Genomic DNA, 23,824 nt, shown 5'->3' with positions numbered 1-23,824 from the left:
ATCCAGTGTTGAGTTGTTCTGGCATTAGGGCAAGTTGTTCATATGCTGTGCCCTGGTCCTTGCTGAGTTGCCCCCCCCCTTCCCCATCAGCTTTAAAAAGAGGCTGGCACTTCCTTCCTCTTTTTCCATGTGATTCTGCATCTGCCAAGTTTTTTAATGTTTCTGTTGATGACATCCACAAAAAGGGTATAAGGCAATACAAGAGTTCCTGAGATATATATATAGAGAGAGAGAGAAAGAAAGAGCATCATGGAGGTAAAAAAAAAAAAAAAAAAAAGAGCACCAAATAGGTACGAAAGTTTTTGAAATGATATCACATTCTTCTTGCATGTTACTACTTTCAGACATATTTACCATTTTGCAGGTGTGCTGCTTTTCATGCAGGGATTTTGGAAAACCTTAGTGGAATGCAGTACATACTATTGAACCAGAGAATTAGAGAATCATTAAGGTTGGATAAACCATTAAGATCATCTAGTCCAACCACCAGCCCATCACTACCATGCCCACTAACCACATCACTCAATGTGACATTTGCCCTTTTCCTGCTGATTTTTGCCAGGCTTCAATAAGAAATCTAGCAGAACTAGGAGTACTTATGTAGCTTTTTCCTTACTTACTGCTCTTCCCTGCCTGGGAGTGGACTGAAAAGCAGCGTTTATTTTTATACATAATGCTATGAAATTACCATTTTATAGCTGGGAATTTGAAATACGCAGCACTGGGTAACACAAAGACCAAGTTCAGACAACAGCTGTGCAGCCTGGCCAGCAGTGAAACCTATGTTGACACAATCTGAATCCACTGCACTATTTGCTGGCCAAGTCAAAATCTGTGCCCAAATCATGCCACTACAATATAAAAAGGCCTGCAGTGACTCCAGTGCTTCTGGAAGCTCACATTTTCAGCTGCAGCTGTTTTGCATTTTTGCTTGGTGCTTCTAGTTATTCCTGTATGGCATAATGTGGACTCAGTGTCCTTTCTACTTCCTCATGCTTTGCAATTTCCGAAGCTCCTGTGCATGGTTTTCATGTATTATTATTATTATTTTATGGGCAATCAGCAATTTCTGAGATCCCCAAAGAGAGCTCAGCTTTGTTTTTAGCCTAAACTGGTGACCAGCAACTACAGTTTGCTAGCTCTGAGCCTCCTAAGGCTCAGCTCCTGGCAGATGCCTCGACCCTTTTACAACACAAAAGGATAACTATCTTTCTCAGCAACTATCAGGTGCAATAAACTCTCCCCCCCAGAGGTGTGAGGGGGGATCTCAGAGTGGGGAGGGGGTCCTGCTGCCTGTGTCCCTCATCCCTCCTCAGCCAGCACTCCTCATTCACACCCCATTGACATCTCTTCACAGGCAGGGCAATGTTTTGGGTTTGTTTTTTTTTTTTTTTTTTTTTACCCTCAAATTGTGCAGCAGGAGCGGCATTCAGACCGCAGGGAGCTGCGTCGGTGCTGCCGGCTGCCCTGTCTGCGGGAGAAAGAGCTCAGACCGACAGACCCCTTCCTTTCATTCACCGCGATCTCACTGACAGGGATTTATTTTATTTCGCTTCATTTTCTCTTTTATTTCGGTCAACCTCGGTAACGACTCAAAAAAAAAACAACCAAAAAACCCGAAGACAACAAGATTTGTTTTATCTTCTCCTATTTTTCCACAGGTTTATTTCCCTTCATCCTCAGCACCCCGCCGGGCAGGGAGGCGGGCGTTCCGCCTTGCAGCACCGCCCCCCTCTCCCTCGTCCCTCCCGCCTTCCGAAGGCCGGGAGGCGGCAGTGCGGGCTGCCCCGGCGGGCTGAGCTGCCCGGAGCTGCGGCGGCAGCGGCAGGTGGGGAGCGAGGCCTGGAGGGGGATTCGTGGGGTCTCAGCTCCCCGTTGCTTCCAGGTACGACGACAACAACGATGAACGTGTCCCCGTCGTGTCTGTCCATGCAGTGGCTGGGAGCCTTCAGGCAGCGCGGCTCCGATAAGGTGAGGAGGAGAGGCTGCGAGACGGAGCGCTTCACATGGGGTTTCATCCCCAGCGTGGCTTTCTGCTGGGCTAAATACCGAGGTTTTAAAAGCAGAGCTGAATTTTAACGCCTTCTCGGTATATGAGGAGGAAAGGCTCGACTGCTTTATGTTGTGGAGAATGTGGTTTACTACGTGCAGCTCTGTTGGCTTATTTTCTTCTGAGTGTTCCTTAATTACTCGTTGCTGTTTGGTAGTTCAAACCTGAAAGAGCTTTTTCTGTGGCATAGCTGAAGTCGCAGCATCTTGGGAGGAAGTGGCAATCTTTTATCAGTATTGTCAGAACGCTGGTTGCTTGTGGTGTGAGCTGCGAGATGGGGGGGGGCTTCGTTTTGTTTTTTAAAGATAAAAGCTTGAAACTCGGCAGTTCACGCCTGCCTGTAATACCCGTGTGTTCAGCCCGGTGTCACAGAACCAGTTAGCTGCTGGCTTTACAATCTGACCAGGTGAAAAAGTGTGATTTGTTTTTTAAAAATTCTATTTTATTTGAGTTCCCGTAAGAACTATACAACGGCTTGGGTTGGAAAGGACCTCAAGGATCATCAAGTTCTAACCTCCCTGTCACAGGTGGAGCTGCCAGCTGCTAGACTGAGTACTAAACCAGGCTGCCCAGGGCCCCATCCAGCCTGGCCTTAAGCACCTCCAGGGATGGGGCATCCACAGCATCTCTGGACAGGCTGTTCCAGCACCTCCCCGTTCTCTCAGTACTTCCCCCTGACATCTAATCTAAATTTCCCTTCCTTTAGCTTAAAATCATTCCCCTTGTCCTGTCGCTTTCTACCCGTGTAAAAAGTTGATTTCTCTCACGTTGATAAACTCCCTTTAAATATTGGAAGGCAATATTGGAAGAACTATTTTATCAAGTGTTATCAGTAATATATTTATAAAGTCTGGTTGCACAATGTTTCCTCTCTTTTAGAGAGGAAAAATAAAGGCCCAATCAGATACCAAACAGAATATTTTTCTAAGTGCTGACACTGAATATTTGCAATTCAGCATGCTTGCTCTGAAGCGTTATTCTTCTGTTGAAAGGGAAATGCTTTGTGGTTTGTAGTTTGGGAACTTCTGCTTTCCATGAGTCTGAGGGTATCTGGGCTAAATCTGACATCTAGATCACCTCACACTCCCACAGGTCCACGAAATGGGAAACGTGGGCTGGCAGAAGGCAGCTACCCTTCTTGTTCCTTTCTCTTTGTATGGGATCGCAGTGATCCCATATATGGTCCTTTAGATGCTTCTGCGTGGAGACATCTAATTGTGATACAGTATGCCCTTCAGAACCAGGGTCAGATTGGATCAGAATGGGACCTTGGGCAGCTTGATCTAGTGGTTGGCTGCCCTGTCCACAGTAGGGGATTGGAACTGGATGGGCTTTAAGGTCCCTTCCAACCTTAGTCATTCTATGAAGGAATGAGAAGTTAATGCATGACCCTTACAAGGAATTTGCAGTTTTAAGCAGGAGACCTGTTGCTTTGATGGTCCAGGTGTACCTTGCTTTCTTATGGAAGTATTTTAGTGTATCTTACTTCCCTCAGTACCTGTGCTAACCTGCTTGCTGTGATTCAGCTCATGCTGGTTTGTCGGTATGATTAAATCTGAGGATTGAGATGGAAATTGGAAATGTCATGACCACACAAAGCAAAGTGCTTATCTGCTATAAATCTGCTCAATCTGTTTGAATGTGTTCAAAATTTTTTGCCAGCTTAAACCGGCCGGCGGTGTGCTGGGTCAAGTATTATCCTGTTGTGTCATTTGCTATGTGCAACCACGTTGCTGACGTCAACTCCGTATAGTAGCGTTATAACAAATTAGGCTGCCATGGGCCTGTGACCACATTTGATGTCAGTTGATACTGCTGGGTGATCAGGCAGCCTGGAGGTCAGGCCTTCGTATACAGGCCTTTCCTTCCAGCTATTCACTGCAGCTCCTTCAATTCCAGGTAGTGGTAATCTCTTCCAAGAAAAAAATAGAAATAAAACAGGTGAGAGAAGAAAAAAGTGTCTCTCTCTAGAGACTTGGTCTTATTTTTCTATCTTGTTATTTTGTAATTATTTAGAACTCTAGGCTTCACAGAATCCCAGAATGGCCCAGGTTGGAAAAGACCTCAAGGATCACGAATCTCCAGCCACCCCCCCGCCACGAGCAGGGCCACCAAACTCCACATTTAATACTAGATCAGGCTGCTCAGGGCCCCATCCAACCTGGCCGTCAGGCTTGGGCACTGAAAATCACCTGCCTTGTGAACTAATGTGCAAAACACAGAATTAAGATGCCAGTGGTCTTTATGCACTTGGTAAACTGCCAGACAAGCAGTGGCCTTCGTGCAGTTCTTTGTCCCCTGATGGTGAGGTTGAGGTATCACTACTGGATTACTGCTGTCCTGTAACCAAATTTTCTGTGTGTTCTTGTCCTAGTTAAGTGATGAAAGCCTAAAGGTGGATTTTACAGAGTCGGCGTTTTCTTCAAATCTCTCAGTGAGGATTAACTGTCTTGCTCCAACACCTCAAATCTCAGTTCTCTCAGGTATGCTAATTCATTCCAAGATGCCTCCTAGGCAACTTTGCTGGTATTTGTAGTGCTGGTAAAAGCTGTTGACTTTGGTGTGAGCTAACCAACTACAGTTTTGTTGGAGAAAGAACACTGCTAATTGGCTTTTAACATGGGACAACATCACAGTGCATTGTACAGTTTGGAAGGAATCATTTCTTAGGTTTTTGTATTACCATAATTACTCACATGACTATCACTTGCAAAATGGAAATTGAGATTTTTTTTTTTAATTGGAACCAAGCTATTTCTGGAAGTAACTTAAGATGTGGTGCTGGTGGTTTTTTGCCTGTTGTTTTTTTTTTTTTTTCTTCTTCCAGGCTTGACAGTGCAGAAACTTGTGTTACATTTTAAAAATCTGCTTTTTCTTGAATCACCTAAGAACATGTATTTAACAGATAAAGTCAGCACAGTAATATGATTTCTGCTCTGTGATGCTGGGGAGTGAATAGGAAGGCTGTCAGGATGGCTTTTGCAGTAGGAGAGCAGAGCAGAATTGGAGACAGTGTAGATAGACTAAGGGTTGTGTCTTCCACAGAAAATAAGTTTTCAGTTCAGGTTACAGTATTCCTGTACAATTGAAACCCCTGATAGTTATCAAAATTATACTCTTTTTCCTTAAAAGATCAAAATATACTTGCTTGAAAATCAGCTAGATTTCATTTTCTAATTCCTGCACTTAAACCATACCATGGCTGGCTGTGTTGTCAAGGTGCTTCTAGCACAGTCTACTTTGTAAATGCAGTCAATAAAAAATGCTGTTTTGCTGCTGTTTTTACAGGAGCTTTGTTCCTAGTAGCTGATCTCAACCAATGTTAAAGTGTGGCTTCACAAGGACAACTTTGCAGGAGCTCTCATAGCACAGCTTGAACATGATGTTCATAACAGTTAATTTTTTCAGTTTCTTTCTCGAGGAGGGGTTGCTGTTTATGGACTTGCTTTTCCAGACTGCATGTTTTGTTTTAGATCCCTTCATTACTAAACTTTCTTATCTAAGTTTGAGCGCACGCTTGTTTCCAGGGGAGGTTATTCATGGGGAGGTTTGTTGTTTCCCATTGAGATATGCCCAAGGAGAACAACGTCTGGGCAAAGTCTGCAGTCTGCAAGCTTTACTGCTTTTTTCACTAGTGGGATTTAACATTCCTTGTGGTCCTAACTAACAACTCTTTGCCCTGGAAATGAATCCCTTTGATTGTACCTATTCTTAGAATTTTACAACAGCCTTATCTTCCCGGAAGGAGACAGTTGTTAGCTTTGTCATGGTGAGGTTGCTGGTTTCTTCTGAAGAACATAGACTTTGTGTCTAATCTCTCCATTCTGAGATGATGGCAGTTCCTATGGAGCTTTTTGTGGAAGGCGTAGGATTCAGGTTCAGTTTATTCTTGAATATCTACCGATAGCAGCGCACCCTCCTACATCGCACTTCTGTTGCCACTCAACACAGCTTTCCAATTTTGTGTTGATCTCCAGTTTTGCAGTAGATCACTTAGGGCTATGGCACACAGAGGCATTCTAATGAGCTCACTGTGACAGAACTGATTTCCTGTAAATGTTGCCACTTCTGCATAATGGACTGAAGGTTTACATTAACCTTTTTGATGGAAGAGTGTCTGACTAAACTGAAACATGCAAGCACGTGACCTTTTATTACTAGCTGTGCATGTCTTTTTCTAGTCATTGTACTGATCCTGCACGTGTCTTGCTGTAATGTGACTTTCTGTTTACTGGCAATAGAACCAAATCATGAAAACAGTCTGTAGCAGGGCTGTAAGTTACCTATCTGTACCTCATCGAGGCTTGCAGGGCTAGGATGTTTCTGAGCATGCTGATAATTGGCCACCATTAAAGTCTTAACTGATGTTTGGCTAGAAGAAACATTCTTTACTGTTGGTTTATGACTTGGCCTTATCAATGATAGAATTGCTTCCTGATTGCATAAAGCAAAATCCTTCTTGAAGCAGGATGCAATAGTGTGTGTATTCAGTTCTTCCCTTTCTTCTCACTCATGCTGAAAATAACGTGCGTTTTATTCATGTTGTAAATTAACTTCTTTTTATTATCATCCCCTAACTATCTTTCTCTTCTTTTCTTCTTTGAACAGATGAATACTCCAGGCCAGCTGTAATTGGACATGCTGGAAGTTTGGCATCATACCCAGATAGCGCTGAAGCTATCAAAGACATTTTGGTGTCTGTTCTAAGTGCATCTGGTCTAAAGCCCTCCCTGCTGTCAGAGCACACCAGCATGCAGGGAGCTGAGCACCCTGACAGTGACTTAGAGCGATGGGAGGAAAGCAGCGACGGGGAGAACGATGACGACACTGACAGTGATTCTGCACATCAGAGCACTGCCTGCACGCAAACAGACGTTAGGTTTACACGGCACCGAGCCTGCTGGGACAATACAAACTGTGATTCCTCTGGACCTGCCTTGGATACTTTCTTTCATCCATGTTATTCTGATAAGGATCCTGCTACTTCCTCCCTGAATGGTTTCACTCTTTCAGACGTATCCCCTCTGAAGCGAGACTGCTTTACACAAGTGACGTTAACGGGAGGCACTGTCACTTCAGCTGTTGTGCATCCTGAAAAAGAATGCCAGAATATTTTCCCTGAACAAGACTTGGCTTTAACAAGGCTTCCTCCAGATTCAACTGTTAGTAAGCCAACAGATCTATTTGAATACCCTGCTGCTTCAGAGCCTGCAAAAGTCAGCAATGCTGACAGCAGTTCTCCCAGTACGTCTTCCCGGTTGGAGCCATTCAATCAAACAGGTAACTTTACATTTCATAGGTCATGTTTTGAGATCTCTGTGCTAGAAATGGAAAGACGATGTAAATGTATGTAGCTCGGAAAGCAAATGGTATCCTGGGCTCCATCAGAAGAGGTGTGGCCAGCAGGGGCAGGAAGGTGATTGTCCCTCTCTATTCTGCTCTTGTGAGGCCCCATCTGGAGTACTGCATCCAGGTCTGGAGCCTCCAGTACAAGAAAACAGGGAGCCTTGGAGAGGGTCCAGAGGAGAGCCACGAAGATAATCAGAGGACTGGAGCACCTCCCTTCAAAGACAGGCTGAAGGAGCTGGGCTTGTTCAACCTGGAGGAAAGAAGGCTGCGGGGTGACCTCATTGCAGCCTTTCAGTACCTAAAGGGAGCCTACAAACAGGAGGGGAATCAACTCTTTGAAAGAGTAGATAAAAGCAGGACAAAAGGAAATGGTTTTAAGTTGAGGGAGGGAAGATTTAGGTTGGATGTCAGGGGGAAGTTCTTTACAGAGAGAGTGGTGAGGTGCTGGAACAGGCTGCCCAGAGAGGTTGTGGATGCCCCATCCCTGGAAGTGTTTGAGGCCAGACTGGACGGTACCCTGGGCAACCTGGTCTAAATGTGAAGGCTGGTGGCCCTGCATGTGGCAGGGAGGTTGGAGGCTGATGATCCTTGAGGTCCCTTCCAACCCTGTCCATTCTGTGATTCTGTAAATGAAACTGAAATCGGCCTTGCTTACGGTGAATGCTAATATTGTCATTCAAAACAGGGGGAAGGAAAGAAAGAGGAAGCTTCAAAATGAAGGAGGCAGTGAAACAAGAGGCATTCTGGCTTGCAGTGCTGCCTGTTGACACAGAAATGCTGCTTTGGTATGCAGTCTCCAGTATCACTCATCTGTGTGATGAATATACATCAATATGGAACATCCCATGAATGAGACTTCCAATTGCTTCATCATTTCTTTACAGCTGCTGTTTTTCTGAAAGCAGATAGTATAGATCTTAGTGTGGACAGCCTCTGTGGTACATCTCCCTGTGTTTGACATGAACTAGAAGACAGGCAGTCCTTCCACTCTGATTTTACTTATTTTTTTGAAGGGAAGGAATTCATGTCTAGTGGTTGGTCACCCTGCACACAGCAGGGGGGTTGAAACTTAATGATCATTGTCGTCCTTTTTAACCCAGGCTGTTCTATGATTCTATGAATATCCATTCTTGGTTTGATTAAGGGACTTGTACAGAAGCTGGACTATTTTCACTCCTCTTCCCTTTCTCAATTGCATCAGCTGTCCCAAAACCTCTTCAGACCCAGATTAGATTCTCTCTACTCCTTACCAGTTTCAGACCATATGGATGTCTGTTCTGCAGACTGATAGCTGCTAATGAATTGTGTTGGGCCTCTTTCTGTTCCTGCAGTGGCATGGAACTCAACCTTACTAGACGCTGAATCCCAGCATGTTTGAAGGCACCTCTCAGGACTTGAGCTGGCAGTGACACCTCAAATTCCGCTCCCCAGGAATGGGAGCCTTTAATAGTCAGAGCTTTGTCATCTGAGACGGGCTGTTGTCAACAGTTAGGATGGTGGAGATGCTGGTTGTTTGCTTCCATTGGGTATTTTGTTTGCTGACCCAGGCACAAAGTGTTTGAAGCATGCCAGGTAGAAGCAGGGAGAAGGAAACCACACCCCGTGTTGGGAGCTGGGTTCAGCCAGTCATGCTGGTTTTAGGAGCTCAGTCTGGGAAACAGCCAAGGCTCCAAATGTCATCAGGGACCACAGGGCACGTGTATGAGAGTAAGTTGCGTGTGACTCAGGTTTTTGGCACAGGTGTGACATGTCACAGGTTTCTGTTGGGTCAGTCATGCTCCTGCTTTTCTGCAGAGGGAATATAGAAAACAGGTGGCTGAAGTGTGACATTAGTTTTACTAACATATAATCCACAGTGCGGTGAGACACTGTGCAATAAGGTAGGCTCTGCATCAGTCCTAGGCTTCTGTTCAGTACAGATTTCATCTTTCATTATTGCTTCTGGCTGTTTAAATCATTTCTGGGTGTTCCAGAATGGAGGTGTAGAGACTGTGAAGTGTGATGTGGCTTTATTTTTTTTTTCCCCTATGATACTCAGGACAATGAGGACAGGAAAAGAATGGCAAACTGAAAAAGAAGAAATGCTTAATTTGAGGGCAGGAATTTCACAAAAGGCACCTGCTGTTGGCCCTTCTTTTTGATTGTTGTTTTGAAGGTGGTAGATTCTCACTTTTGTTTCTTATTGGAGAACAGGTGGGGGATACTCAGGAAGATGATTTAAATCGGAATAAATATTTCTTTTTTCAGTGGGATTTAACAAGGCAGCTCCTTCTGCTGATCCTGTGAGACTCCTGCTAAGACTTGTCCTATTTTCACACTTTTAAGGGCTGTTATCCAATGGCCCCATGTGACCTTCTGGAAAGGCTTCATGGTGCTAATGGAGAGTGTGTGACAGATTTGTTGAGGCTGCTGTGTCACAGGCACTTCAGGAGACTTGTTCCTGCATTTAACCATTGGGTATGCCAAGGTTATTTCCTTCTGTGGCTGTAAGTACTCCTTCCACAGCCTTAGCAGCCTCCAAGAATTGGATGGTGCTCAGGGACAGAAGGCAACCACATTACTTTGAGTCAGATCCAGAGTGAATCCTGAAGCTGGATGCACTGGACTCCTTCCCTGTAGACTGCCCATGCTGCTGGAATACAGAGCTGGCACGAAGCTCTCTTCCCCATGCCTTTGTCTGGGAAGGAGCTTTGCCTTGCACAATTCCTGTGCTGCAGATTTGGTTGTTTCATGAGTCCAGAGGTCTGCTGCAGTTCTCTATGATATCCTCCATTTGGCACACAGCTTCTTGGAAAGAGAATAAAATGTTTCACAGTAGTAATTGTTCAGCTAAGTGTCATAGTACAACTTGATTCTGTGTTGGATGTGGCTCTGGGCAGCCTGGTTTGATGGTTGGCGACCCTGCACATAGCAGGGGGGTTGAAACTAGATGATCATCGTGGTCCTTTTCCACCCAGGCCATTCTTTGATTCTGTGAAAACCCATCTGTAGTGATGTATTCTGTGTTTTAAGTGCTTTTACAAAATATGCATTCCTTGGTATGGGTCTTTATCTAGTTTTCTGCCTGCTTTTACACTTATCATCCCAACTACGTTGCCTCAGCATGGACGTGGCATCCTCCTCTCTAGAAAAATGAGGGAAGCAGAGTAATTTCTACTGAGCAAAACATAAATCTCATTATGCCTCCTGTTGAGATTCCCCATTCTTTTAGATTTTTGTCTGTCCCTGGAGCCTTTTTTGTCTGCTTTCTTTAAATCTTGTTGAAAATTCATTCCCAGAATTTTTTCATTTCTCTGAAACAGGAAAAAAAAATATCTTTTAACTCTTAATTTTACCCTTGCTTACATTCCTGGGCAGCTTTAGTAACATGTGACATGCTGTAACTCTTCCATGGTTTCAGAGAGACCCGTACGTTCCCTTTTTTTCCCCCTATGTCTGTGTGGCACCAGTTGTCATGCAGTACAGAACTGCATTTTTTTGCAAAACAGAAGTAAGTTGTATTTTAAATTATGAAACCAGAATCGTTTTCCTGCTTTACACTCTTAAAAGGTGGAAGAGGGCTGAATAAAGTAAGCAAAAGAGAAAACTTCATTAGATTTCACAATTATATATAAATTGTAGGTAAAGGTAAATAATAGTTTTTCTGTTTCCTTATTTCTGCTTGTTTTTAATTAGGAGAATATTTCTTAGAGTAACTGATAGGAACATTTTAACAAGGATTTTATCAAACTGTAGGGTCTTTAGCCCCCAGATACTTATTTTCCAGAAAGATGAATCATGAAATAGGTGTGGCAATAACCTAATTAGGTGTTGAGTTTGCTTCAGTGTTTAAAATTCTTCTGAAGAATCAGATTGTCAGCCCCTCCATTATTTCCTTTTGTACCTCCTAAGTGCATACAGCTTTAGGAAATAAGTGTAATGTTCATCACCATTTTAGCAAGTTTCTTATGCCATCTGTGAGTGATTTGAATATAAAACATTAAGGTATGACTTGACACCCTCACTGTTTTGGGAAAGATTGTGACTACATTCCTTTATACATAAAGCAGTCCTTGTTACGTTGTAAGTCTGCAGAAAAACATATGCTTACTTCTAGGGAATTGTGGAAAGTTCTTAATGGTAAGAGATGAGGTTTTTTTCATAGAATCATAGAATGGCCTGGGTTGAAAAGGACCACAATGATCATCTAGTTTCAACCCCCCTGCTATGTGCAGGGTCACCAACCAGCAGACCAGGCTGCCCAGAGCCACATCCAGCCTGGCCTTGAATGCCTCCAGGGATGGGGCATCCACAACCTCCTCGGGCAACCTGTTCCAGTGCTTCACCACCCTCTGTGTGAAAAACTTCCTCCTAATATCTAACCTAAACCTCCCCTGTCTCATTTTAAAACCATTCCCCCTTGTCCTATCACTGTCCACCCTTGTAAACAGCCATTCCTTCTCCTGTTTATATGCTCCCTTCAAGTACTCAAGGGAGCATATCCTTCAGGGAAGGATATGGTAACATAAAGACAGAATTTCTTCCAAACTGCTGTAGTTGCACAAGACCAGCAGTGATTGAATGAGTCCTGTAAGTCTGGACAAAAGTTCATCAGATATTGGTGACTTATTATTACTAATAAAATTCTTGTTATACCCGCAGGTTCTGCTTCCCTTTTGAACTTAAGTGCTGTACCCTTCAATCGTACATTGCAGGACATTTTTGTGCTTCCAGAAGACGTGGAGAAGGTGAGAACAGCAAAAATATATTGTAATAATGATATTTTCCATTTTTATAGGGATGAAACCAGATGATATGAGGCATTTCTCAGTAACTGCTGTCAGTTACTGTCATCTCTGTACTGTCTGGCTGACTTTAGTTACCAGAAAGTTCTTTTTTTCCTTATCTTTACAAATTTTGTATTTTCCTCTTCTTCCCTTTGTGAGGGAACTAACTCAACAGAACTAAAATGCCCTTCATTTGGTTTTCCTCTTTATCATAATTAATTTTTTTCCATTATTTTAAGTTAATAGACGTGTTTTAGAACTTTTTGTTCCATCATTTTCACAGAATCACAGGATTGAGGTTTGAAGTGGCCTTTGGAGGTCATCTCCACTGACCTACCTGCTTAGTGAGGGCTAGGAAATATAGAATCATAGGGTCACCGAGGTTGGTGAAGACCTTTAAGATCATCCAGTCCAATCATCCACCTAGCACCAACATATCTGCCCAATGAAATTCCACAAGGTCAAAGCTGATTTACTCTTCTGATGTACTCTTCTGTACTTTAGAGTAATATACTAGAGCATGTCACAGTGAATTTTTTGGAGCCACATGTGTATGGGTGGGATTTACCTGTGGTTTTACTGTCAGGAGATGGGAAGAGCCTGTTTTCTCTGTCTTTCCTTATGAAGAGCATGAGTGATTACTCTAAAAGAATAATAAAATGAGTAATGTACACTGTAACTGCAACATCTGCAGTAGTTTAAGCTTGGCAGCCCATTTGAACATATAAACAAATATAAAGATGATAAGATAGTGCTGTAGCACTTAACTATGTGTGGTAAATAAGTTCCTGATCTTTTCCAAAAATTGGAAATAGGAAACATTGGAAAAGAGAGGTTAATGTGTATAATTAACTGTAGTGTAATTCTAGTTGTAGCCTAGAAAAGTTGATTTTCCTGGACAATAGAAGTGTGTTTAATCCCATATCCTGAGCCCAAGAAATAATCTTTGTGTGCAGCATGGGTTTTACTGGAGTGGTAACTTCTGCATTTGATTTGAAGCTCTCAGTGTCCCTAAGGTACATTTAAAGGAGAGAAGGTAAAAGGAAAAATAAACCAAACAAATGAAAAATAGGTTTGTGACCTGGCTTTACACGTTGCTTTTTGCAAAAGGTGCTTCAGAAAGAAGGTAGAATATTTCTCCACCTGCAGTTTGGATACCAACACCAAAATAATTTGCTCTGTCACCAGGAGACTAGGGAGCAGATTTAAAAACCCACTAGGAGACACAGAGTGTCAGCAAGTCTGAGTGTTGTAGTTCTGTGCCAGGAGGGGTGTGGGCCAGATGATGTAGGAAAACATCCCACTGTGATGTGAGTGGGAAGGAAAAGAAATGAGAAGGTGTCACAGCTGAGCTCCTTCCCAAGGTGACAGACCCTAGCAGCAGGCAGAGCTGAAAGCTGATAGTCCTGCTGTGTGTAGGAGCACCAGAGTCTGTATTGCTTCACAATTGCTCTCAGATAAACTCCCAACTGCTTCTGTCAGCAGGACGTGCTGGTATGCTGTGCTCTTCCAGTAGCCTGGGGTTAACCAATGTGAGCAGCGGCTTTTGGATCATCAAAACAGCCTCTTTTCCTCCTAAAAGGAAAAAGTGCATTCGTTGCCATTTCCTTTGTTAATGGCATGTCCTGAGATTCACTGGAAGTTGACTCTGGAGAACTAAGCGAGCGATATTAATCAGCACTAGGTGAAAGAGAGAAGTTTCTTTAAACACCTACAGAGACTTCTGAGATGAATGTGGACAATAAGAAAGGATTTGGCTCTGGACAGTAAGAATGCAATGGAGAGGTCTGCTGTGCTCTGTAAGATTTTTAAGCGCCAGTGCCTTCATGCTTGTAGGATTTGTCATGAATACTGACTCAAGTGGTACAGTTTCCTGATCTTAAGTCACTCCAAGAAAACTTGAATTATTCTGCACTCAGAATCTCTCCCTTTAGGTATTACCATAGGAACTGAGAGGTTTGATTTTGAACAGTGCAAGTATACACAGTAGAGGGGAGAGAGGGAGGGTGTGCTGAGTTTCCGTACCACTCTTCAGATCTGGGAACCTGCAGTCTGTTTTATAGGCAATCCCTTCTGACCTCATCCATGTTAGCATGCATGCAAAACTGCTTGTACTCAACTGGCAGTGGTACCATGACTTGAAATTAAATCCTGTTAAATACATTGCATGGATTAACGTTTGTATATGAAAAAATGTGATGTAACTAGAAGCCCAAAAATGCATACGTATTTATCAGTTAGGCATGTAATCAAGTTTCTTTTTATCTAAAGATGGGCAAGATAAAAGTAAATTGTGTATTTTAATCAAGGCTGAGACAATTATCTGGGCATTTGCCTTTTGAGTATTGTTTCCAAATTGCCCCGGGGGGGTGGTGTTTTTGAGTGTGTGAATGAAAGGTGAAATAGCTGTACGCTTTCATTTCTTGAATAGGAAAAGCATGTGGAAAATGACACATTTAATGTCCCCTTAAGTGAATATTGAATATACAGCATACTAATGAGTGTTCTTATCTTGTGTCCAGGAGAACGCCCACTTCCTTGTTGCGGATATGATTATAGCATCCCTGGAAAAGATGAAATGTAATATCCTAAGCCAGCAAGCAGAGTCTTGGGGTATGGATGAAACAAGCGGGTCAGATGGCAGCTATCACACTGATTCAGAGTTATCATCTTATCCTGGAGAAAAAAAGTCTGATTCTTCTGTTGCGTCTGCAGACAGCGGTTATGAAGGCAAGTTACTTCATCTGTAATGCAACCTTTTCTGACAGCCATTGCTGTTGTATTCTTGTGCAAGAAAATACCAAATGAACTTGGGCATTGCTTGCAACCACATCCCCTTGTCAGCTTTTTTGAGTCACTCAATACTTAAATCCTCATTTGCAGGATTTGAAGCAATAGCTCTTTCCTTCTGTGCTGAATTCTGCAGTTTGCAGATCAGGCCATGCAATTGATTTGACTGAAATTGCCCCGAGTATTCATGTACGTTTAGTTTGAGGCAAGTTAATAAGTGTTCCTGGCACTGTAATGCTCGTGTCAGCGCATGCATTTTTAAGTAGATTTAAATCTCTTGAGTAATACAAGTCTTAGAAGTGTAACTTAAGTCTAAATGACAGCTTCTAGGGAAAATGAATGGTGTGCACTTGGACAGGCTACTTTCAAACTTCTATTTTAGTTTCTAGAAGCTTCTCCTTAAGAAACCAGGAAACATGCTATGTGACAAACTCCCAAGAATCCACTCTGTGCATCTAAAAGTTGTTCTGCAAATAGAGGCTATGCGCCTTTGCTTCCCTAAACTTTAGTTTAGTTTAGGGAAGCAAAGAGAAGTGATGTGTGTAATTGCAGCTACTCTGTAGATGCTGGATAGCTTTATTGATGCCTTCTTTGTTCTGGGCAGGCTGTGCCCTGCTGATGGGCAGCTCCTCAGTACATTTACCTCTGCATCGTGAGGCTACTGGATTTCCTTGCCACAGTGACTCAGAGGATGAATATGTCATTATTGGTAAGACTTTAATTGCAGAAACAGCTTTATTGTTCAGCTGAGTATGTTGCATCACTTAGAAAATTTATTGACTTAGTAAGTGCAGAGATTGAATGGCAAAATGGAAAGAGCTGTGTAGGCGTGAGTCTTGGTAGAAAACATGCAGAAATCCCTGAGTGGTGCAAATTGTACAAATGAAGTGCATTTGTTGGTCTGAAGGATTACAGCTCTGCTTAAAGCAAATTAATTTGGGTGAGGATATGTGATGTAGCAGCATTGTTTGGGAGAATTTAGGACAGTATGTTATCAGGTTAACTAGAAAATGATTAGGTTTTAGGCAGCTCTACCTATGATCTTGGACTAGAGCAGACTATCACTATGCCTTTAGTTGACAGTGTTCTGTTCTTCTTCAGAGAACCCAATATTTCTTTGCTTACCTTCTGGTTTTTTACATATACAGAAATGTGAACCCTTACAAGCAGCCTGGGCAATGTTTAACCTCTATCTTATTTTCTCCTGTTAACAGATTATTGTTATTTTTATTTATGTCATAGCTCTGTAGAATATCAGGCTCCTCATGCTTTTACAACCTTAGGCTATTTCCCACATCTAACAAGGGTGTTATAAAGATGAATGTATTTGAGACTGACACCTGTATTAAAACAGAAGATAGATATAAAACAGTGCTGAGTAACAGAAGCTTTGTTTCATGGATAATTTGATAATGTTTTCTCCTTTACCACAGAACTTGAACACCTTGAAAATCTGCCTGTGACCTCAAATAAAAGGTAATGCGTTGTATTTCAATGTAATAGCCCTGGCCATTTGAGCCCAGTGCAGTGGCATTACCTTTTCTGCTGGGCCTGGTGACTCTTCAAGATGGATTGGGGAAAGGTGTGGGAGTGGAAAGTTTGGTACTCACCAAGGAAGAGGAAGGAATGCTGCTTGACAGCAATGTTTTTGTGGTACTTGGCTTCATAGAGCATTCATCAGGTCCTGGAGTCTTGCTGGAGGGTGGTGTCTGTGGCTCTTTGAGGGCCTGGGTGTATCAAAGCAAGGGAATAGGAATGAAGGGATGGGAGACAGCTCTTCAGGGATGCAGAAGAGGCAGTGGAGCTGCTGATGTCATGCTGCCGTTTTTCACTGTCTTTATTGCTTAACTTTCAGATGGTCGTTTGAACCAGGCAGCAATTCTGCTGAAGCAACAGCTCAGGAATTGTGCAGAGCTTTCAGAAAACACTGGTTGCAAACAGAATCTGCAGTGCAACTGTCTGGGTGCCTGAACTCATCTAAACAGAGAGTGAGTCTGAGCCGAGAACAGCGGGCTCTTTATTCTGTTCCCCAAGTAATTATTTTACTGCAGTTCTCTCCCTGTTATGGATAGTGGAAAGCCCTTCTCTTGGGACTGATGTGAAGGTATTTAAGTGTGAAGATTGCATGCAGGTCAAAACCGAAGTTTAAAATCCTGAAGTATAAAGGGAAAAGACATCTATCATTTAACATATGTCTGGGTATGAACATATGGCTGTTTATCTTTATGAGTTTGTTTTACCCAATAGTCTGTGAAAGAAGAGATTCCAAGAGAGCTTGAGTCCAGTTTGAATCTGGCTGAAGAAATAAAGCTGCTGTCCAAATTAAGAGGATCTTCTGGCTGGTCCCCACCAAGATCTCAGATTATATTTAGCATTCACCCTTCAGTCAAGTAAGTCTAATTAAGTGAGTACTGTCAGTATAGCAATGGAGACTTGTCTAAAACATGCTGAAATTAATGGAAGGAGCCTGGGTGATTTAATAGAAGCTAAGATTAGAGCTATTGCATGGCGTAGCTTTCTGCAGTCTGTCAACAGCTTTGGAAAGCAGATGGCATATGTTTCCCCTCTGTTGGCATGCCTTGATTAATACAGTGTGTGCACTTTTACATGAAGGGTATGGAGCACAGTTTGGTGGGGAAAGGCTAAGGGATTGGGGTGATTCAGTCTGGAGAAGAGAAGGCATAAAGGGGACCTAATTGTTCCCTACAAGTCCCTGGAAAGGAGGTTATGGTGAGGTAGGGTTCAGCCTCTGTTCCCAGGTAACAGCGGTAGGAAAAGAGGTGATGGCCTCAAGTTGTATTGGGGGGCATTCAGGTTGGGTATTAGGAAGCATTTCTTCTTAGAAAGAGTAGTGAGGCTTTGGCACAGGCTGCCCAGGGAGGTGGTAAAGTCACTGTCCCTGGAGGTGTTCAAGGAAAGATTAATTGTCCAAGGAAAGGAAAACTGTCTTGCAGGTTGGGGAAAATGACAAGACTGCGTTTCATAGTGGAAGGAGTAACCATTTATCTCTGTATGCAGGAGAGATGCAGTGGTTGCTGCCCAAAACTTTACATGTGTTGGTTGTGGAACCCCAATAGAAAGCAGTAAGTATTATCAAGAGATAAAAGAAAAAATATATATTTGTAAGTGATAATCAAGATCTAATACTTATCAACATAGATATAGCACAGTTCTAGAATCTGTCTGAGCTGGAAGGAAAATCTCACTGCTGACTGTGCCTACAATAAAAGGGGCGGATGGCCCATTCCCACTGCTCAGAATTTCTTATTGTGGACGAAATACAGTACTTGGTTCTTGAAGTCCTTGTGAGACACAGTTAAAATTAGTGACAGTCAACAACAAAACAGGAAAAGCTACAAACAACTAAGCCTTCAGGCTGGAAAATACTATTTCTACATTTTACAACAGTTTCTTTCAATAATTCTTCCTCTCTTTTCAACTTACACATTTCCAGAAGTCTCTAAAAGCAAGCTGATGAGACGTGTAGCTTTGTTCTTTTGGGCATGTTCTTATTTTTTTTCTTTTTCTTTTGATCTTCATCACAAAATCCTACTTATCTGAGAAGTATTTGTGGTACTTTGTGAGAACTGCTTGACAGCATGGTGATTTTCAGATCTGGTAACCAGACCTTATGTAAGAAATCTTTGAAATGGCTTTTAGGACCACTTGGAAGGGTCTGGGTCAGTTGACAAAGAGCAACATTTGTGATGGCCTGTAAAGTACAAAGAATCTGTGATGGCACATGAACTTGAGCAAGCATGATATGCTGAGAGAGCTAGGGGAAAAAAAAAAGGCTTTAAGTGAAAAAAACTATTACAGAAATGTAACACCAAGATCAGTATGCCTTTCTGTTCAGTGGAAGTATTTTGCTGCTCTTTTTTTGTTTTGTTTTGAATGTGTTTTTTGGTGGTGTTTGTGTTTTGTTGGGTAAATTAACAGTGGAGTCTCTAAGACTTCATGGCAATTAATACAATAAGTTTTGTTTGATAGATGTTGAAACGAGGAAAACCTTTCTTCTAATGCAAAACACGAACCACATGAATGTGTTTACCACAATAACAACTCCTCCACTTTGAGAATAAATAAATACAAGGAAATTCCTTGCCCTTCACTCCATTAGATATGAGCTATTTAGACAGAACAGGCATAAGACAAAAGGTACGTTCCCTAAATATTCACAGTGTCATTGCTATCTATTTTCCTGCAGAATATATCAGGAGACTCCGCTATTGTGACTACCTGGGGAAATACTTTTGTGACTGTTGCCACAGTTATGCTCAGTCTGTAATTCCTGCTCGAATACTCATGAAGTGGGACTTCAAGAAATATTACGTATGCAACTTCTCCAAACACCTCCTGGACAGCATCTGGCAGCAACCGATTTTCAATGTGTCATCTATCAACAAAGCCCTCTATACAAAATCTAAGGAAATGGACAGGGTGAGGGTAAGTGGCACGGATTTTCTTTTGTTCTTGAAGTTGTGGATCTGAGACTTTTTTGGGAAGAGCTCTTCAGAGCTGTTTGTCCTTTGCTGTCCTTTGCTGTCCTTTGAAGTCCTTGTGAGACACAGTTAAAAGGAAGGAAGGAGGCTGAGTTGTCTTTTCTGCACTAACACTTGTCTCATCTTTACTTCTGGGACCTGTCCTCTCTCCTCACGGATAACGAGGGAGCAGGGAGAAGTCTCCAGTCTTTGCCAGAAGTTTCATTTCTCCCCATCTTTGGGAGGCATTTCCTTAATTGATTTCAGTTCACTGAATAGCTGGGCTTCTGCAGTAAATATTTACTTCTGCTTCGCAATTGGCTGTTGGACAGCTCTGGAAGTTTTGAATGACTCCTCAATTTTATGAGCCATTAGAAAAACACCCTTGACTCATCTGAAGGTTGTACTTCCTACAAGGAGGGTTGCTTTGCAGAAATTCCAAGCTACCTTCTTGTCTGAAGAGACTGATACTTGTTATTACATGGATTTGGATCTTGCACCTTGGTGAGCTGATGTGGAGCAGTTGGCAGTACCAAGAATTGTTTCTCTTGTCAGTGAATAAAAGTAGTCTCAGCATTCCTTGTCCCTTCATGCATTAGAAAATCCACTTGTTAAATTTTGTGCTGAGTGTGAAATTCCTTCTTTCCAATTACGAATGATATACTGATGAGTTCCTGACTGTTTTTTCTTACTTATAAGTAATACTCTTTCATTTACAAATTGTTTTGTTTCTTCTTTTCATCTCTTAGGAGGCACAAGAACAACTTTTTCATTTAAAGAAGCTTTTGAAAACCTGCAGGTTTGGTGAAAGGTACAGGACATGATCGTGCATGAAAAATAGCTTATAAAACATACATACATATGGTACTCATAGAGTCGTCTTCTCTAGAGACATTTGAGTGCAATTTTCAATGAGCTAATCTGATAATCAGAGAAAAATCTGATAACAGAACTTCCTTTCCCCTGTTGCACTGCAAATGTTGGGTGGAGAGCAGTTTTTAAGTGGTAGCTTTCTGTTTCTCAGAAATCCTGAGACATTTAGTTGTGCAAGTTGAATGATTTTTGCTAGGTATGTATTTTTGTTCCTGCTTTGTATGTCTTTGCTTGTCACTAGCTTCTAAAAGGCCAGATACTATCTTCCTCTCTGAGATTGATTGTCATACTGAAAAACCAACAAGCAAACAAACAAGATCATTATGTGTTTAAAGATTCCTTCTAGAAATTTGTCATATGCTCAGTTCAGTTCGTTGTATCCAAACATTAAAATGAAAGTAGTAACCTAATGTGAGAAATGCTAGAATAAGAGAAGGCATAAAGCTCATCTTGCTTATTGCTGCAACTTAAAGATATTTGGTGTACGCCTTCCCAAACTAAGGGCATAAACAGTGGTTAGACACGTGAATGATGAAATCAGCACAGAATTGCTGACTTCTTTAAAAACAGCCATGAGCAAAATAAGCTTTAAAAGTAAGTTTTGTTATCGCTTCAACATGGTTTTCTTTAAGAAAATCATCAGTTATGTGTTGTTCATCAAAATGAAATGGATATTTTAATGTCTTTCTTCTGCACAAGTTTGTGGTTATGGAAATAACCGTTAAGATCTTCACTGCACCTTCTGTACTGGCCATATGTGGGACATTTTAAAAGTAATAGTTGTATTTTCAGTGTTCATGTTCCTAGCACAAGTGTAGATCACCTAATAGTGATCTATGCTGTATAAAAATCCGCATTAGCAAAAAAAAAAAAGTAAATAAGCCAGGTTTATTGCACTAGATATGGTATGGGGTTTTACGTGCTGAAGGAGGACAGATCCCTTTATACATTATTTGAAGATTTCTGGAATAACTGCGTATTGCAATGTGCCTGAGGAACACACACTTAAAGTAGATATTTTATTCTAAATCCTAAACCCTCAATTTTTGTTAATGTGAGCCAGGATTGGGAGGGGAGGAGGTAGTATTTAGCAGGAATTTGCTTTGTGTGATCCCTGAGTGACTGGAGAAGTGAAAGAGGCTTATTTTAAAAAATATACTTGAAAGACATCTTTTATAACTCGATGTGGATTTTTTTGTTTTCTTTGCAGTGTATTGAAAGAATTTGAACGGGTCCCCAGCCATCTGACAGAGGAGCTGCATCTCTTCTCATTGGATGATCTGGTGAAGATCAAGCGAGGACAGTTACTGCCCCTTCTTAAAGAAATTCTGAAGAGCTCCACCTCTCATGTTGATGGCTGTGAGGTAAAAAAGATTTAGTACTCTTGGGTCTTTGGTGTGAGGAATAGCCCTGTTGACATTCCCAAGTATTTTTTTTTTTTCTTGGATTAAACTTAACAAGTAAACCAACTTTCTTTCTACTCCTTTAGCTCTGTCAAGCAAAGGGATTTATCTGTGAATTCTGTCAGAGTGCAGATCTGCTCTTCGCACATCAGATTTCCAAATGCAAAAGGTGCACAGGTACGTTCCAAAGCAAACACTTTTCCTCCTTCCTCGTGTAAAGCTGTCCAACTGTTATTGTAGGAAAAGACTGAGAACTTGTGTGTGTATTTGAAAACTGTGGATAGTGTGCATATTTGAGAACCAGCCTGTGGTGGCTGTCTTGCACCAGTAAATTCAGAGAGTAAAAACTGGGACTTGCCTGATCATAATTACAGCTGCAGGGGGAGGTTGGATCAGTACTGTCCTGCTATATCACATTTCACTAACATTCATTGTAAATCCTGGGAATCTTAACAAAACAGTTCATCGTAGCTGTTACAGTGGTTATTGTTGCCCTGGTTTTATGCTGCTTCTGTTTACTTTTACACTTGGGTGAACTTAAAGGAATGTAGCTACTGATTCTTGTGGGTTTTTTTTTCCTGAATGTTAAACTGCTTGTGTTTATAAACAGAGTGCAAAGCATGTTTTCACAAGGCCTGTTTCAAGGCTGGAGGCTGCCCCAAGTGTCTGCGGATCGCAGCTCGGAGGACACTTTCAGAAACTTCATCACAGGTGCTTCTGTGAATCTGGATTCTCCTAGTGATTGCTCAAAGTCAAGTCTTCAGGTGCATGACTAAGAATTGAATAATGTTGTTTTAGACATTACTATTTTTAATGCATGTTTCCTTTAGGGGAAAAAAAGAAAGGAAAAAAAAAAAGGCCTTTAATATCATCCTTGAAAACTCTCCCTAAAGGAGTTTCATCTTAACTGGTGACAGAAAGACTGGATGTTAATTCTGGAAGCAGCGTTTTGTTGCTGTTTTGTTCTTATATGTAAGATTTTTAATATTGTATTTTTTTCCATGTAAAAATGATTCTTCTCTGTAATTATGCAAATAATGTATAGATAGTAAACAAGTCTTGGAAATCCTTGCCTGTGTCAGATTTTGGAAATAGAAAAAGTGGTAAAATATGAAATCATTTTCTTTTAATATTTTACAATATAAAAAGTTTGTTTGCAAGCTTTATGTAGAAGCTGATCTGAAGTTCCCTTCTGGCAAACACTTGATGTGAACTGTGGACTGTAGTTTTGTCTTTTAAACTGACTTACAGCAGCTTGTGGTGGGTTTACAGCTGCTGGCTGCCAGACACCCACCCAACTGCTCTGTCACTCCCTCTTCTCAACAAAACAGAAAGAGGAAGTAAGATGGAAAAGCTCGTGGGCCAAGTTAAAGTCAGGTAGATCCTTTAACAATGTCATGGTCAAAACAGACTGAACTTGGATAAAATCAGTTTTATGTATTGCCAATTAAAAATTGAGTAGGAGGGTGAGAAACAAAGATGACAATACCAACTTCTCCCCTTACCCTCATTTTTCCCAGTCTTAACATTACTCTTCATTCCAAATTCTTCTGTCTTTTCCTCTCATCCTAAGCAGTACAGGGGAATAGGGGTGCTGGTCATGAAATAACAGCTGAAAACCACTGCTCCTTCCTCCTCACACTTTCCCCTCCCATGGGATACAATCCTTCACAAACTGCTCCAGCAGTGGGGCTTTCTCACAGACTGCAGTTCTTCAGGGTAAGCCTGAGTTGCCATAGGCCATACCCACTGTCTCCACCACAATCCTGCCCAGAAAAGCCTCAGATTCTGCAAGCATGTACTTAAAGCTGTGCTGTCTCCACCAAGATGCTCTTAATATTTTGAATTTGTCATTTTCATTTTGTGTTTTATTCTTCCTCTCCCTGCCTTCTGGCTCCAGAATTTTGTAAGGAAAAGGACAGCTGGCTGTAACCAGGCTCTTTTTAAGTCCACCTCCATGCTAAAACTCAAAGTATACAGAAGTAGTGATCTTGCCAACTGTTTCACTTAGCTATTTTTTCTGTGGCCAAAAGCAGATTAACTACTTACTGCTCAAGCAAGATTATCATCTCTTACTCAAGTTCACCAAAGGGATATTGACGTAGAGTAAGA

General features: G+C 41.8%; 1 protein-coding gene across 1 annotated transcript; it reads left to right on the top strand.

Annotated features, from left to right (window-relative positions):
• Positions 1-1,400: 1,400 nt before the first annotated feature.
• RUBCNL (rubicon like autophagy enhancer) lies at positions 1,401-22,778 on the top strand. The gene is made up of 15 exons (XM_031615641.2): positions 1,401-1,971; positions 4,425-4,533; positions 6,659-7,330; positions 12,041-12,126; positions 14,688-14,895; positions 15,560-15,664; positions 16,389-16,431; positions 16,811-16,943; positions 17,203-17,345; positions 17,974-18,038; positions 19,163-19,401; positions 20,186-20,247; positions 21,520-21,673; positions 21,799-21,889; positions 22,323-22,778. The coding sequence occupies exons 1-15, from the start codon at positions 1,903-1,905 to the stop codon at positions 22,433-22,435; spliced, it is 2,292 nt and encodes a 763-aa protein (XP_031471501.2). The 5' UTR covers positions 1,401-1,902; the 3' UTR covers positions 22,436-22,778.
• The last annotated feature ends 1,046 nt before the right edge of the window (positions 22,779-23,824 follow it).

Source organism: Phasianus colchicus, chromosome 1 (genome assembly GCF_987193195.1).
Source record: "Phasianus colchicus chromosome 1, bPhaCol1.hap1.1, whole genome shotgun sequence".
Taxonomy (NCBI): domain Eukaryota; kingdom Metazoa; phylum Chordata; class Aves; order Galliformes; family Phasianidae; genus Phasianus; species Phasianus colchicus.
This window is presented reverse-complemented; position numbering and strand designations above follow the sequence as displayed.

Coding starts and splice junctions, on each gene's coding strand:
- RUBCNL (XM_031615641.2), top strand. CDS start 1,903: ATGAACGTGTCCCCGTCGTGTCTGTCCATGCAGTGGCTGGGAGCCTTC. Junction 12,127..14,687: donor TTCCAGAAGACGTGGAGAAG/GTGAGAACAGCA, acceptor TCTTGTGTCCAG/GAGAACGCCCACTTCCTTGT. Junction 20,248..21,519: donor ACCTGCAGGTTTGGTGAAAG/GTACAGGACATG, acceptor TTTTCTTTGCAG/TGTATTGAAAGAATTTGAAC.